General features: G+C 43.8%; 2 protein-coding genes across 2 annotated transcripts in view; one reads left to right on the plus strand and one right to left on the minus strand.

The window, feature by feature from the left end:
• Nucleotides 1–8563, minus strand: part of LOC104834403 (netrin-4-like) — a 50912-nt gene extending 42349 nt beyond the window's left edge. Inside the window, exons 1-2 of the mRNA XM_010571657.1 lie at nt 8497–8563; nt 1098–1639 (exon numbers count right to left, since the gene is read on the minus strand). Coding sequence (XP_010569959.1) covers nt 1098–1639; nt 8497–8563 — 609 coding nt within the window. The remainder of the gene's footprint in view (nt 1–1097; nt 1640–8496) is intronic.
• A 3582-nt stretch (nt 8564–12145) lies between these two features.
• UROC1 (urocanate hydratase 1) overlaps nt 12146–15406 on the plus strand; it is a 43834-nt gene continuing 40573 nt past the window's right edge. Inside the window, exon 1 of the mRNA XM_010571668.1 lies at nt 12146–12349. Within this exon, the coding sequence (XP_010569970.1) occupies nt 12224–12349 (126 nt within the window). The 5' untranslated portion in view covers nt 12146–12223. The remainder of the gene's footprint in view (nt 12350–15406) is intronic.

Genomic DNA, 15406 nt, shown 5'->3' on the forward strand with positions numbered 1-15406 from the left:
TGAACTCAAGTCTCTCCTTACTGCTATTTCCCTGTCTCAGATATAGTACACTAGTTTCTTTCTTCTCAAGTGCATTTTGAAGTGCACTGCTGAAACCACTGTGTTTTTTGAAGCCTATCTGGACCATTCACCTCACACCTGAGCTTAATTTGCAGCAAAGTATTACTGCCAAACCTGTCTGATCACTTCCAGACAGGGAAACCAAGAGGATTGTGACTTCTCTAAGGAAGAGAGAAGGAAGTGAAAGGACTCCAGCCTCTGTTGTGACTATAGCATGTCTCATAATCTCCCTTTGTGCCTTTATGTCTCCTCTACAGAATGATATCAATGATACTTACCATCTTTCCCATCTAAACTGTTTCAAGATTGATGAATGAGAAGGGTTATAACTAAACTAAGTACCTGATTACTAAGCAGTCGTTAATGTTCTTGTCAGAGGAATTTATCTGAGCAATTGTACATTTATTTTAAAGGAAAGCCTTCTGCATATATTTAATAGCACATCAGAATATTCATACCAAGGGAGGGCCTTTTCCCAGTTTTGAATAGTGAAACCTGGCTGCTCACTTCCACTTCCTGTTCCTAAATGGTTTCCTTTCCGGAGCCTATGGCTTGATACAGTCAGCACTGTCACTCCCAGCAAGAAAAGTTACATTAAACTTAGGGGAAGGATGTATTTAAAAGTCATCCAATCAGCTAAGACTTTTTATATGGAGAAGAAAAAGAAAGACCATGCAGTTCATGTCATCCTAAAGTAGAAAAACAGTTTGGATAAATCAAAGTCTATAAATGTGTATTTCCCTACATCTATTTTGTTGGAATTCTAGTTCAGTTATTGGCATCTGCAATGTGAAATTAGGCAATGTTAATCCTATCCTGTGCCACTCTACTGAAAGAAATTTGTTAAAGCATTTTCATTCATTTTCATGGATATATAATTTCTGTTCTTCTTCCCCTTTATTAACACGAAACGTTTGGGGATGGGCTGCCTTTCTTATTTATATGCACAGTATCTCTTTGAGCACATACTCTCTGATTTTCAGCCAGTCTTCAGCTGTTTGACATTATACTTATTCCAAACCTCAGTTATTGCTTACCTCTCCTCTGGTGCAGGGCACTGCATCAGAATACCTGGAAGTGCACATGGAGCCTTCCTCAATAATATCATCCTGGAGCCCAAAAGTTGCTGTACAGTTGACAGAGAAATACTTGTAGGGCCTCCAAGTCTGCCCATAGTCCTGGGATCTTTCCAACACCATCGCAGCTGGGCGAGGTGACTTGAACACAGCAATGACATGAGTCAGGTAGAATTCTGTTTCAAAGTCCATTCTGATTTCTTCCCTGTGTACTCCTTGGGCAGACTGCCACCAGGAGATGGGGTTTGCAAAAAAATCATCTGTCATGTCAGCAGGGAGATGGGAGTTATCAGGCTGGTTGGCATTGCATTTGGTGCAGCGAGGCTGCCCACAGCCATGGGAGACCTGATGGAGGAGATTCTGGTCTGGGTAGAAGCAGTACAGTTCTGTACTGTTCTGGCCACACGTGGTGAGAGTGACTGGTGTCCTCCCTGTTGCAAGGTTTCCCACCGAAGGGTTGCAAGAACGGCCATTACAGCGGAAGGCTTGTAGCCTCATGGGATCTGAAAGACAAGCAAAAGAAACACAGCTAAGTAGAATTTCTCAAATAGTTCTCAGGCTGTAACACAGGTGACCATGCAAATGTTTGGAGTCCTCATCTGGGGACTGACATCCAAGAGGACTCCTTCTATGGAGAGCTACTTCATCTTTTCACACAAAGTTTGGAGGGAGTTTCTCAATAAATCTCGTCCCTGGTTTTGGTGCCTAACTCAGAAACTGAGGTCTTTAGAAAACTCATGCTTATGGTGCTTAACTTTGATTTCTATTGAAAATGCAGTTGCGTTGGCCTATTGAATTTTGTGTTTCACCACAGAAATCTTGTGTTTTCTTACTTTCAGTCTAGTAAAGCTCTGTGTGTGAGGACTGAATCTATTCAATGCATTTATTTTCATTGTTATCAGAAATCAAAGTCAAACTGTACAATACACTGTAGATACGTTAAGAAAAGAGATGATTCCTGCCCAACAAATTACAGACAATAATTACACATACAAACACATAAAGAAAGCATGTCTTTCTATAGTTTTGCATTACTGGCATAATTCTGAGGGGTGTTGAGTTTCTACTGCTCCTGTTGAGATCAGCTGGAGTTGTTAGGACTTAGCAGAGCTGAAAATCAAGTCTCTCTTTTGTTTAAATACCTTGACAGGGAAGTAGGTGACTATATTCTGTTTGCTAAGTTTGCAAATACTGGCAGTTTTTTGAAATCTTCAGTGTATATATATACTTATTTCTAAATTAAGAAAAGGTAGGGATAACTACAAAGTCTTAATATTGTTTGGAAATCAGTATTGTCTTGTGACACTGGAATTAAAGGTCATTCCAAAATCTTGTTACCATACTGGAGAAAACTGCTTTTCTAATGACTTACAATGTCCTCTTTGCAACTTAACAGTCTAGGACTTAAAGACTGACCTTGCAAGGTCATAAATCTAATCCAAGAGGTCACAAGTCAGATGACTGGATGTAAGTCCTACAGGAAATGACCCTTCCAATGAAACATAGGATGACCGTAAACCCTGGGTAATCTAGGAGCAGTTCAAAGGTCAGCTATTAGTTCAACATTCTAGGTCAAATTTTAAATCCCTACTTGGCTTATATTCAGCCTTTCCTCAGGCAAAACTAGTTTTAAAATCAAGTTAGGTCAAAGAAAAGACTCTCTAAGTCAGCCTTATAAAAATACTTAAATTGTAATGTAGTTGAATGAAACTGATGTCCCTCATTCCAAAAGGAATGCTCAAGGTGAAGAAATGTGTCCAGCATGCACAGTTTTGCCTCCTAGTTGCTTCTGTCCTTAGTTCCTTGGTGAACATTTCTGCACAGGCCAGAAGAGAAAGGTCAGAGATGGACATTGGTTTGGAAAACACCTCATGCATTTTGCTTCCCAGGATTAGGACACAAAACGAAGTTGCTGTGTGTCCACTGAATCCTATTGACCAATGATGTCATTTTAACTTACATACAGCTTAAGTTAGCCTTAAACTTCAGATAGCAAGGAAGCAGAGCCTCCAAAAATGCTCTTGACTACTCTTAGAAACGGGTGGAAGCCACCTTCAAAGGAACTTGGACTTACTGTGTGTTTGCCTTACGGACATTGTAGCAGCAGCTTCAAGGAAAGAGGGGGTGTCTGGAGATACAGTAGGTTTCCTCCTGGTGGAGGCTGTCTTCCACCAGTGGCTGGAATGGGCTGGCCAAGATTTTTTTTAGTATCCCAGTGAAGTCCTAGGAGACTGGCAGAGCTTAGAGGGCAGCAGTGCCTGAATTACATGTGCACCTAATAGTCATTGGGTCAAAGGAATGAAAGCTGCCACTCCTCAGTCCCACCACCACTCCCTGTGCCAGCACAGAGATGAGTTTTCATGAGAGAGGAGGAGTTGCAGAAGTCAGCTGGAGAGGAAAGGAGAGAAGACGGGGATGTTTGGCTCTATCAGTTCTGTTCGTTGCTCCCCAACTTCAACTGAGCAGGTGATTCTTAACACTACTGGAGATCCTTCACCAAGCCTTCACATCATCCTGACTGCTTGATGATGATTTCAATGTATTTTCTTTCTGGTTATGAACTTTTTACTCCATCTGAGCCTGGTACAGTTACAGGGGAACACCAGGAGCTACAGAGATTTTATCTGGGAGGTTCCTTGCAATTTCTCTGAGTCTTTTCATCCTGAGAAAGGACTTGGGTTTCCACAAAAGTTGTTTAGAGCTTCCTCCTTTTTGCAGAGCATCTGAAATTCCAAATTATTGTGTGCTCAGGAGGATGAATTTCATTGAGTCACACAGAATTCTTGAAATAAAGATAAATCTATCCTTGCAGGTCAGCAAAAATATAATAAGCTACAATTGCATTCCTCAAGAATGTCTTTGCAAGTGGCATATAGGTTCATGTTAGTGTCCAAGCTCTTTGGTACAAATTACTGGAAATAAGGAAAGCACAGCAATTTCTGTGTTGAAAGTAGATTGGATATTAACTGGTTTTGCTCAGTGCTGCAGAAAGGTGTCATCTTTGCCTCCAGAGAATTTAAGTGGGACTGGTCTTACAACTGAGCTTTGAACAAGCATTAGCTCTGACTAAGAGTCAAGTTACTTAGTTTTGAGTAAGAATGGGTCCATGTCACAAATGCTATTGGATTATGAATAAATATACCATGTAATTAAAAGAAAGTCCATCTCTATTGATGGATCACAGCACTGAAGCTTTCACAAAGTAAATGGGATGCTGGAGTTCTAAATTTAAGGAGTTATGTACGGGAAGCTTTGCAGACAAGAATGTGAGAAAGTAAAAAAGGAAACATTTTTTGAAGGGAATGGCTGCTTTTTGTATTTCCGATAAATGGGCTATTAGTCTTGTATTGAGTTTTTCGGCTGGTTTTATCTGAACCTGGAAAAGGAAGTAAAACATGGTTGTTCTCCTGAACAACAGTCACAAGAAGGTTTATCTGCTCTGCCTGCTAATGCAGCAACATCAATAAACAGTTCCTGTCTGAACTGCTGTGTCATTAGGAAAATGGGAGAAGAACAAAGTGCAAATTAGCAGAAGGGAGTTTGAGAGAAGGAGAGAGATTGCAAAACAAAATCTGCAGTCGATTAAAAGCTTTGCATTTAAAGAAATCAATTGGCAGAACATTGCTTGGCCGCAAGGATAGTGCAGCCTGTCCGTCACTCACTGATTCTGTGGAAACAACGTGAAATGTTGAATCTGGACAGTGAGGGGGGAATGCTGCAGAAGAGAAACAGCAGCCAGGCGAACAAACAACTTAGCCCAACTGCCAGGAGGACTCATTGAATAATTCATAAAGAAATAAACAGTTTGATTGCACATGAGCACTGCATGTTATTATGAAGTTGATTAGCTTTTACTCCATGGAGGGGGGATTGGATCCATAAATGGTATGATGAATATATTTGTTTGTTTTCTGGTCCCTCAGACCTGTGTCACAAAGTGGCAGGTCAATGACACATGCCCGGCACGTGTTATAACAATGGTATTATCTGATGATTAGGGAATCACACAGTTCAAGGGAGGTCATACTATCAATATTCCTGGGACACCATTTCAAACGGAGATCTTTTACCTCAGAGCCTTGTAATGCAACAGAACATTGTAGACATTAACTAAAAACAGGTTCAATTCTTTTTAGGGTTTTTTTTACCACCCTCCTTTGGATACCCAACAGAAGAAAAGTCATATGGCAACTCAGTCAAAGCCTGCTGATGTGACTGGAAAGATGCCTAATATTTTCTGAGCGATTTGAATTGGAATTTTTTTTCTTTTCCATATGCAAATCTATGATTTTGCATGTTCAAGTCTCCTACAGTGAGGCAGGAGAGCAAATTTCACAGTTCTGAGCAACATGTAAACACTAAAACCCTTGTGCACCTTCTGCTATGTTTTTGATGAAGCTGTTTCAGCATGTATGTCCAACCTGGATTTCACTTGTTCTATATCTGTTTAACTTTTTTCTTAATAACCAAAAACTTTTAAATGTTCTTTTAAAGCTAACCACCCTGGGGACGTGAGTTGCTCAAGTTTTTATTAATCAGACCTAGAACTTCACCCCTTAATGCTGGTTACAACAGAAGTGCTATACAATCGTTTGGTTTGTCTGGGGCCAACATGCAAATAAGTTTGGCAAGTTTTCATTCACTTATGAGTAGCCTGATGTATTTCTGCACTAAAATAGCCCTGATAACTGGAGCGAATGAGCCAGCCTTCATAAATACCCCAGAGGTGAAGTTCTGAATATGCTACGAAATCAAGCTGCCTCCATGACCTGAGGCACGGACAGAAGAATAAGATCCCAGGTCTGGGCTCTCCTCCATCGTGGCCAGTTGCAGTCCACCTGCCCGCGTCCCCTCTGGAGCAACGGTGAGCTCCAACGCCTACAGCCTCCTTTGCAGATGAGCTGAATAACCCCAGACCAGAGGAAACCAAACCCTGCTAATCATCAGGTCCTGCAACTGATTTTAAGCTTGGTGCTGGAAATGGCCATTTTTGACCACATCACGCCCCCTTTTGGAGGGCTGCCATCGGGAGGAGAGCTGGCCCGGGCACTGCTCCCCCGGGGAGCTCCAGGGCTGGCTGGGGCTGAAGCAAGAGCCCCAGCTGTTGTCAGTCCCGCCAACTGGCCCAATATGCAGGAGTTTTCGGACCAATGCAGAGGTTATTTGAGGGGAATAACGCCCTCCACCTGCATAAGACTAGGGGAAGGATCACCCAAGTGTCACATCTCACAGTATAAAACCTAGGTGACTCCTCCAGCCTAACCACTAAGGTGGGTTTTTCTTTTCCCCTGGCATTGTATTTAAAGATCTAAGGAGCCAATCTTGACAACCCAGACCGTCTTCTCTGCACAGAGATGGCAGAAGGCAAATATTGTACTCCCGGCAAATATAGTACTACATGTACTCCCCACACAACTGCCCCATCAATTTGTTTCACTTCTGACCAGGAGGGCTCAATAGGGCTGATAAGGGAGTTTACTGTATAGGGTAATAAAGCATGTCAAAAACATACTTCCCTGTACACCTCTCTGCTCAGGAAAAGGCTGAGACTTCCAAATCATTTTACACAGATGGGCTAAGCATTGTCCAAACTAACCTTAGTCTGAGCAGTACTGACCCTGCCTGTAACAGGATCCATAAAGATTCAATGTTAATTCAAGATTTTTGTGTTGCTTCAAGAAAAAAAAAAAAAAAGAATTAAAAATGAACAGGTAACCCTTGTGCTTCCACACACTGATGGTTTGTGCAACCTTTTGACCAAGCAGCGTAGATTTATTTAAAGTGACATTGAATCCTTAGCGTCATCACCTTCAATATCCAGTTATTTTGCTGTTATTCACTGCGTCCTACACCATTATCCTGAGTGTGTTTAGCTCCACACAGAACACACTCCCTCCCCTCAAATTCACTTTCCAAGCAGTCAGCTGTGGGCTGCATTTCCTTGAAGATTCATTTTGACTTTGTGAATTGGATGCAGAGCAAATTTAGGCTAGTTTATAACAGGCTGCTTTCTGCAACAGTATCAGCAACTTTACAAGGTATCTCTGTAACGTTTCTGTGCTCTGTGTCAACATATATATCCTTAGGGAGTGTCCTAGCCTGTGAAACTAGTGAATGCCCAAGATAAGACACTAAGAGGACTAAGGTACATGTCCTTCCTCCACTCATTCCCTGTCATGTTGTGATAGACAGCCTTTTTCCCAAATGAGTCACTGGATAATATGACAGGATTGTAAATTTATGAGCTTTTTTCAGTATTTCAGAAAATATCTCTTGCAGTTATGGAAATCTGATGTCTACGTTATCAAAAGGGTTCTAGCTAGGGAATAATCTGAGCTGAAGCCACCTGATCTGCCTTTGACTTTACCGGAGCTTGCAGGGTAGCTGAACACTTCAATTGCTTTCAAATCACTGCATGAAGAGTGTTGTTCCTGTCCTAATACTCTGAGCACACAGGTGAAATTTAAACCACTGATATGCTTTCCTGTACAGAAAGAGAGATTCCCAAGCCAGTATCTCAAAGGAAAGGTCACCAAGGATGTATTGTTGTTTTATCAATAATTATTTTTATTTTTCTAATAAAATAACCTGATCTTTGTAATTCATCCCTTTTAAACCTAAAGATATCTTAAACCAGAGCAGGAAGAAAAAAATCTAATGCTTTGCTTCTTTTCCCTTAAGGAATTTGTCTCCATCATAATCCAGGTATTTTTAGGACCCTATGTAAATACCATTACTGCTGTATCATTCGTATATATGCTTATTTGTACACCCACATATACACACACAACTAATCAACTTCTTTTTCTGTCCTAATCCATTTTTTCTCTAATGCTATTTTAATCTTGTCCACTGCATGTTAACAATGGACTGTCTTGGATAAATAGTAATTCCTAAACAGTGTCTCTGACTTTTAACAATGCAAAATTAAGTTAAGAGAGAATAATTCAGATTCCTACAGTGATGCTCTCCAAGGATGTTGTCGTTTCACTCTTGTCCTGCCTAGGAAGGCAGTGTTTCATCCTCAAAACAAATATCCAGCATATCTCAATCCATCTACCTCTTTCTTACTTTTCCTTCATTCATAAAAATCATACACTTTTTTTCTTTTAAGGATGTATGAAACTGTACATCCTGTTATAAGTCTTTGGGAGAAGACTGAGCTATAAAGCTCTGTGTTGCAGGGAATAAGAAGCATTTGTATATATTGACTAACCCAGATTCTTTGTAAAAATCCAATCTAAAATAAAGATGTTGACATAAATTTTTTTAACAAACTGATCTCATTTCTATTTTCTTTCCCCTTGATAAACTTAGGACAAATTGTTTCAGAATGGCAATATTGATTTATTTTGCTTACCTGCTTCCCCATGGCCAGAAATAAGATATTCCAAGAACACAATCAGCATGATGCCTTTATGCTGCATGGCTGTCGGTAAAATATCTGTCCTCGGTGAAGCAAAAAAGAGCTGCAGTAATCTACAGGTTTGGTGCTTGCATGGCTTTTCTGTGTTTTCTTTCTTTCCTTCTGCTCACCTTCCTCTCAGTGTAGGGGTCAAGGCTGCTGTCTCATTCTTCTTGTTCTCGTTTGGGTGCAGAGGTGTTTGGGTTTTTTTTCAGGGCTCGGATGCCTTCTGGGTGTCACCCATACATCGCTTCCAATAAATAAATAAATAACAAGGCTTTTCTGTGTCTTTACCCCTCTCCATGCAGCGGGCTGGGGACGTTCACATCCCTGGTGCAGCCCCTCGAATGCACCATCGAGGGCTGATGCGATGCGGGGAGCTCTGTTCGGTCCGGTCCTTCGCGCTTGTTTGGATGCTATTTCGAAACTTTCATTTCTGCTCCTTGCTTTTGGTGCGGCTTCGGGCTGGCTTTGCCTGGGTTCCCCCGGCAACCTCCCCTAGCCCCCCGCACCTCCCGCAGCCTGCTGCTAACTGGGGTAGCGATGGGGTGCGGGCAGCCTGAACCCTGCTTTGTTAGGAGGTCTGCCCCAGTACCTTCTTTCCCTTTGCTCCCTGCGGCAGAGGGTCATAAGAAGAACAGAGTTGGCTTTTCTCCCCGAGAGATGATGAGAAGCAAGTGCTTTCTTGGCTCTTCTCTCTTTCTATTTTGGTTTGGTTTATTTGCTTGTATTTCCCTCCTCCCTCCGCTGTCACGGAAGCCACTTCTCCCCCACCTCCGAGGGATTTGCTTCACACAGCGAGCGCCGGGGGCTAAGAGTCAAAAACAAACCCAACGCCAGCTCGCCGGTGCCGGTGCCTGGGAAATCCCTTGCCGCTTCTGCTGCTGGACCGCAGCTTCGGGCTGCGATTTAGGGGCTGCGGTTCGCGGGGAGGGGCAGGAGGGCAGGCTCGGGCAGGGGGCTGCTCTCCCGGGGCGGAGGTGCAGTGCCCAGCGCCCAGGCGAGAGGGGGAAAAGCGGGGAGGGGGGGCTGGAGGATCCTTCCTCCCTCCTGCTGCAGCAAGGCTTAGGGCTGGGGGGTTCCTTCCCCCCCCGAGGGCTGGTTAGTTGTCTTCAAGTTTTGTCTCTGCCTCCCTTTCAGCCTCTAGCACATCTCTCGGTCCTAACTGTTCTCCTCTCTGGTCCTGTCTGGCTGCAAAGGGGATTATTATAACATGTGATCTTCTTCCTGTTCTTTATACGTGATTTTTTTTTTTGTTGGCTTTTTGTTGTTGTTGGTTTGGGGGTTGGTTTTGGGTGGGGGGGTGTTTTGGGGGGGGGGGGGGGGTGGAGGAGGATGGGTCGGTTCCGCACCTCCTCGTCGGCTGGGCTGGTCCTAGTCGCGCTCAGATGCAGGCGTTGTTTTCCAGCCGCATCTTCTCCTCCAGGAGCCGGTGCGTGCGTGTTCGTGTGCGTGTGCGTGTGCGTGTCCGTGTCCGTGTCCGTGTCCGTGTCCGTGTCCGTGTCCGTGTCCGTGTCCGTGTCCGTGCGTGTGCGTGTCCCCGCGCAGCCCGCCCGGCCGGTGCCTGCTGTCCCTGCAGCACCCTCTGCCAGGCGGCCCGGCACACGACACCCGCCCCGCAGCGGGGCACTGCCCGGACCCCCGGGGACACAGCCCAGCCCCAGGCACCCCCAGGGCGTGGGGAGAGCGGGGTGGCTGTGGGCTTTGGTTTAGGCACGGCTCGCACGGCGTACGAACGGGGACGAGCGGGGGGGCTCTTTCCATAATCCCAGACGTGAGCTGGGACAAGGCAGTGAGGGGACTGGAAACTTCCCGGAGAAGCTGGGCTGTCCGCTCTGGGACACCTGCCTGCCCCAGCCACACTGGGCATGGCCCTGAAGTCGGGTTTGCTCGGGTGACTCCGAGACAAAGCTCCCAGGGACACAAGAGAGGCTCCAGCATGTAGAGATCAGGGGGTGCAAGTGCTCGGGCCTCGAAATCATTTTAGTTTAGGGAGTCGGTTCCCACCCCCCAGCTTCATTCTCCCTTTCTTCAGCTTTCACAGCAGTGTAACACCATTAACTTCTGCTTGACGGGAGGGAAGCAGGTCCGCCGCAAGTCCAAATGTAGACTAGGTTATTCTTGTGCCGGTGTGTGCACAGGATCAGACCTTAGAGGGATTTGCAGAATGTGGGTCATACAAAGAAGAATAAGGAAAGATTGATTTCCCTTCAGGGAACCCTTTGAGTAAGGCAGGGTTACTCAGCTTGTTTTTGAGGTAGAATTTTCTGACTTCACCCTTATCTTCCTTTCTAAAATGGTTTTAATAAGAAAACACAATAGAAAATTTTAAAATATGAAGGTGGCTTTTTCCTCTCCTTTTTGTCTTTGCCTTTTGTTTGAAAACAGCTAAAATACTGTAAAACTGCAAAACAAAATTCTCCTGCCATAAATGACAGTTAGTATCCTTCAGAGGGTTTGAGTCTGCTATGCGCTCAGCTCCCCTGGGACGTTCTGAGTTCTTTCAACTCAAGCATCTTCTGTGGGAGCTGGGGACGTGCAGTATGTCCTAGAGCTAAAGCCAATGTGACATTAATGAGATGCTGTCATTTAATAATTGTGCTTTGTTGTCATCGTTTGTTGATGGCTGCCTTTGTGGGAAAATGCGGTATTTTTTTATTCCCAGGTTTTAGGCTCATTCCTACCTGAAATGTTTCTCCCAGTTAATTTAACCAGGCTTAAACTGTGGCATTTGGAAAAATTCCCTGGTCACGAGTTGTAGTTCCATGGATGTAATAAAGGTCAAGAAGCTCCTGTATAATTTAAACAACAATTCAAAATGGAGAGCCAAGTTTATGTTGCACTGTGAGTGGAAAATCAAAGTTAAGTATGTTCACTTACTTGTGATGTCTGGATGGCAGTACCATAAGACTTTCTAGTTGTTGATGACTGTAGGGTATAAAAGTGACTTAGCCTTAATTCTTCGTCCCATTTATTGCCTGTCTTGAGAAAACCACTACCAGTGCTAATGAGTACATTTCCAGGTTATTACTACTAAAATCCATTCATGCCTGTGAACTAAGAGGAGATAACACCTAAGGGGGAAACCTTGCTGTTATCATTGGGAACCGCTGTTGTCTAGAAGACAAATTGATGAGATCTGAGGAACAGCCCATACCTAGAGGTGCCAAACAGAGAATGCCCATCTTAGCTGAACAGTGTGTATGAACAGTGATGTGAATAATAATAATTTTTAGTTAGTTCCTAAACTATAGAAATGTAAATGCACAATCCTTGAGGTCTCAGGCAAGGTTCATGCTCCAGACCATGACTCTCACTAGGACATCGGGGGAATCAGATGATTTGGAAAGTGACTGAGTTTGCTCTAGTGGCTTAGCACAGCACGAGCTGACAAAGCACCCAGAGAATAAACAGCAAAACTGTGAATCATTCATTTTGGGGGAGGAGGGAAGAGCCAATGGCATGGCACAGAGGGGGGAGGTGTGTCACCTGTGTCGCCTGCCCTCTCTGCTTGACAGGCCTGTTTGCAAAAGCCAGAGAACAGGCTGTCCTCTTTGAAATCACCCCAGAGTGGTGGTGTATCTGAATCGCTTAGCATCTTGCTTACCTGTACCCTTCGTTCCCCATTCCTTGTACCTCTCCAGTTTCCCTTGCCTTTCCTCCTCGTATTTCCTCAGCAGCTATGACCAGCCTGAAGGAAATCTGTCATGGCCTTCCTCTATACCCTTTGCCTGAAAACAGAGGTCGGAGGGAAGGAATACCCCATGCACCTGTGAGAACCCCTAATCTCACTGCTCAGGAGAAAAAGGTAACCTGGGGTTTCACAGGGCCTCACTTCTCTTCCTTTCAGATAAATGCAGCTCGCAGCAGCAGACTTGATTGCCTCAGGTGCTTTTCTGAGTGTGCACCTAACTTTGTGGCAAATGTATTTCCTTGATGTTATAATTTCAGCGGGTAATGGGACAAAATACTGGACATTCTTTTGCTTGCTTGCTTTCTTCCTCCCCCAGAGTTAAGCAGGTTGATATGAAGGAGATGTGCTGCACAACAGCTTCCGTGACTTTAAATGACTAAACAAGAGGCATTAGACTTCAATGCTGTCAATCCAGCATTGTTCCTTGGAGATGAAATTATGAATGCTGTTGCAAAAAACCTGCATATGTATGGGAGTGAAAGCTAACCTCACAAATACAATAAAAATCAAATGTGGTGAATCAGTATCATTGTACAAGCTACACATTTGTATATTTGCATAAAAGATCCAGAGATAATTTGTTTTAACTGGTAGCCTCAAGCATCTTGGTATTTAGGCAAGTTTGTAGGGAGTTGAGTTAATTATTTGTCTTTAGTTGTGTAATTCTTTTCCTGTCTATTTTTGTTTGAACAGTCTATGTACACACTAAAGTAATCATTGCATTATTTCATGTTAGAGATTTTTAAAAAATCAGCAGCAGAAAATAATGGTCAATGCGTGGAGATCCTTAGGAATTTGTGTGGGAGAGAGTAAGGTGGGTTCCTTAGTTTGTAAGTCTGTGCTTCATCACATGTAACATCACTTATAATGTGACATTCTGGTCGAACACAGAAGTTCCTTCCCCACTAACAAGTTACATGCAACTTCATTGCCTTCGTGGGAGTTCCCCACTGGCATCAGCAGCCAAATTCTTTCAAAGTCTGCTTCCACAAGGAGAGGAGAGGGGAGTCAAAGGGTAGAAAGAGGAACAGCTGTCCGATATCCAAAGAGGATTTACTTCAATGTCAGGAGCATTCATGGCTGAGGCATCCTGTCTGTGCCTGGGACAGCTCAGACACGTGGAAGTGTGGCTACTAAGCATGCAGAAGGGGACTGTGGTACGTGGTGATGGCTGTGAAGATAAAGGAGTGGGGAGGGAGCTTCACTGCGTGTCAGAACATTGCCAATCATGTCCATTTTATTCCTTGCTTTTGCTAAGTCACTTTTCCCGAGGAGAAGTCTGCTATAGCATGAAGGAGTCCATGTTGCAGGAGAGGAGATGGTATCTCTCAAAAGGATGCCAAACTTTACTGTTTACCTGGGGAGAGAAAGGTAATGACAAAGTCCTCACTCCCTATATAGAAATTGGAGTAGTTTCCTGACTCCTTTAAATGTTGCAGGGAGATGGCAGTAGACTGATTTTCTGGCTCCAGTCCATTTTCTAACATCCTACCCTCATCTCTCCTCACCTACCACATGTGATAAGAGGTCACACTAGTTCGGTTTTTTATTAGACTGTTAAAGATTTAAAAGCTTCATTTCTGATTCATTTTCTCTTAATCCTCTGCCTTAAACTCTTAACAGAGTTAGAGGCTCAGCTGGTATTTATTTTATATCTGAAAGGTCAAATCTTTTTTTTAAGAGGTGTTCCATGCTTAGAAAAGCATGTAGACAGAAAGGTTGTCTGTCTACAAGTTGATTTTTAAGTCTCAAGACAGGCTTCCAGATTTTGTTGACAGGGTGTAATGCTGAGCATATTGCAAGGCTTGTCTTTATGTATGACACTGTGTTCATTTTTTAATTGAAGTACTCAGGGGGAGCTTTGACAGAAGTGAAGTTAATAATGCTCTGTTGATTTCCTCAGGATTTGTCCTTCTCTTCATATGCCTTCATTCCAGTTTTAGCCCTTTCTACAATAATAAACCTTAGCACTGCCAATATTTTATTTTCTTGGTTTCCTCCTTTTGTGGTTATAATAGAAATCCTGTAAGTAAGATTTATAAAGTTCTGTGTGTTTTGGGGCTTGCTGAAGAGGTATATAATTCTTCCTATCATACCAACTTTAATCTCCTTGGATAAATCAAGCCATTTCTCAGAACTGACTCTGTTTATATGTTTCCTGAGTTCTCTTCCTTTGACATTCTTTGCTTGAGGCCTGAAACAGCCACATCCTCTCTCTTTCCCTCCACAGCTCAGGAAATCCCAGCTTTCTGTTTCTGAGCATCTGTATCTTAATGTAAATACGCTACAAAGAAACTACCCCTAAAATCTTATGTGTGGTTTGTCCTTTGCAGAACAATGCTGCATGCTCAATACTCACTGACATTCCAGTAAAGCTGGAGCAACTTGGGAAGAATGTGCACGTCTCAGTGTTGCTCAGAATCACAAAAAAAATAGTATATCTTCATCCATGCCACCATTCTCTTACATATCCTAGAGCCAAGTCATGTTACAGTCTTCCTGCTACTCCAGCATGATCATCTGTTACCTAACTGCAGTATCATTTGTGTTGCAGTCATAGGGCCCTGAAGTCAGTAATGGGCTTTGATGACCTTGACGAGCCTCACCTGAGATCTCCACCCACACCCTCTGCCCATAGGCTTAGGGGCTCCATTTAAGCTCAGGCCTGGAACTTCACTCTCTGTTATGTTGGAGGTGTGTCTGTCTCTAGTTCTGTCACAGGGTGTCCCTGTGCCTGGCTGTGGACTTCATAGATCTGATCTCCAACCCTTGGGTTGACTTGCCACTATGAACCTTCTTGATGATCTCTGGGCCCTATCTCTCTGTGGTAACCATCACCAGAGCTGATCTTGACTTGCACTCCTAGCTTGGCCCCAGACCTGCATGTCACCATGGTCTTGCCTGATGACCTGGACTCCTGGTGTAACCTGGCTGCCCTAACTGGGCCACCCTGCTCGCCTTCCTCAGGTACTATGAGGCTGGACCCTGGCTGGTGAGGTGCCTGTCCTGCTGGCTGTGTTATTCTGCTTGGCTCCCTAACCCTTAGGGAGCAGCTGGGCCTTGCTGCTTCATGACATCCTAGTACAAAGAGCCAAAAAACAGAGCCTGTGAGTCACATAGCACCTCAAGTTCTTGTTTAGCTTTCTAGAGAAGAAGCAGAACATTTGACCT

This window comes from Haliaeetus leucocephalus, unplaced genomic scaffold (assembly GCF_000737465.1).
Source record: "Haliaeetus leucocephalus isolate CR32 unplaced genomic scaffold, Haliaeetus_leucocephalus-4.0 Scaffold2, whole genome shotgun sequence".
In the NCBI taxonomy this organism is placed as follows: Eukaryota; Metazoa; Chordata; class Aves; order Accipitriformes; family Accipitridae; genus Haliaeetus; species Haliaeetus leucocephalus.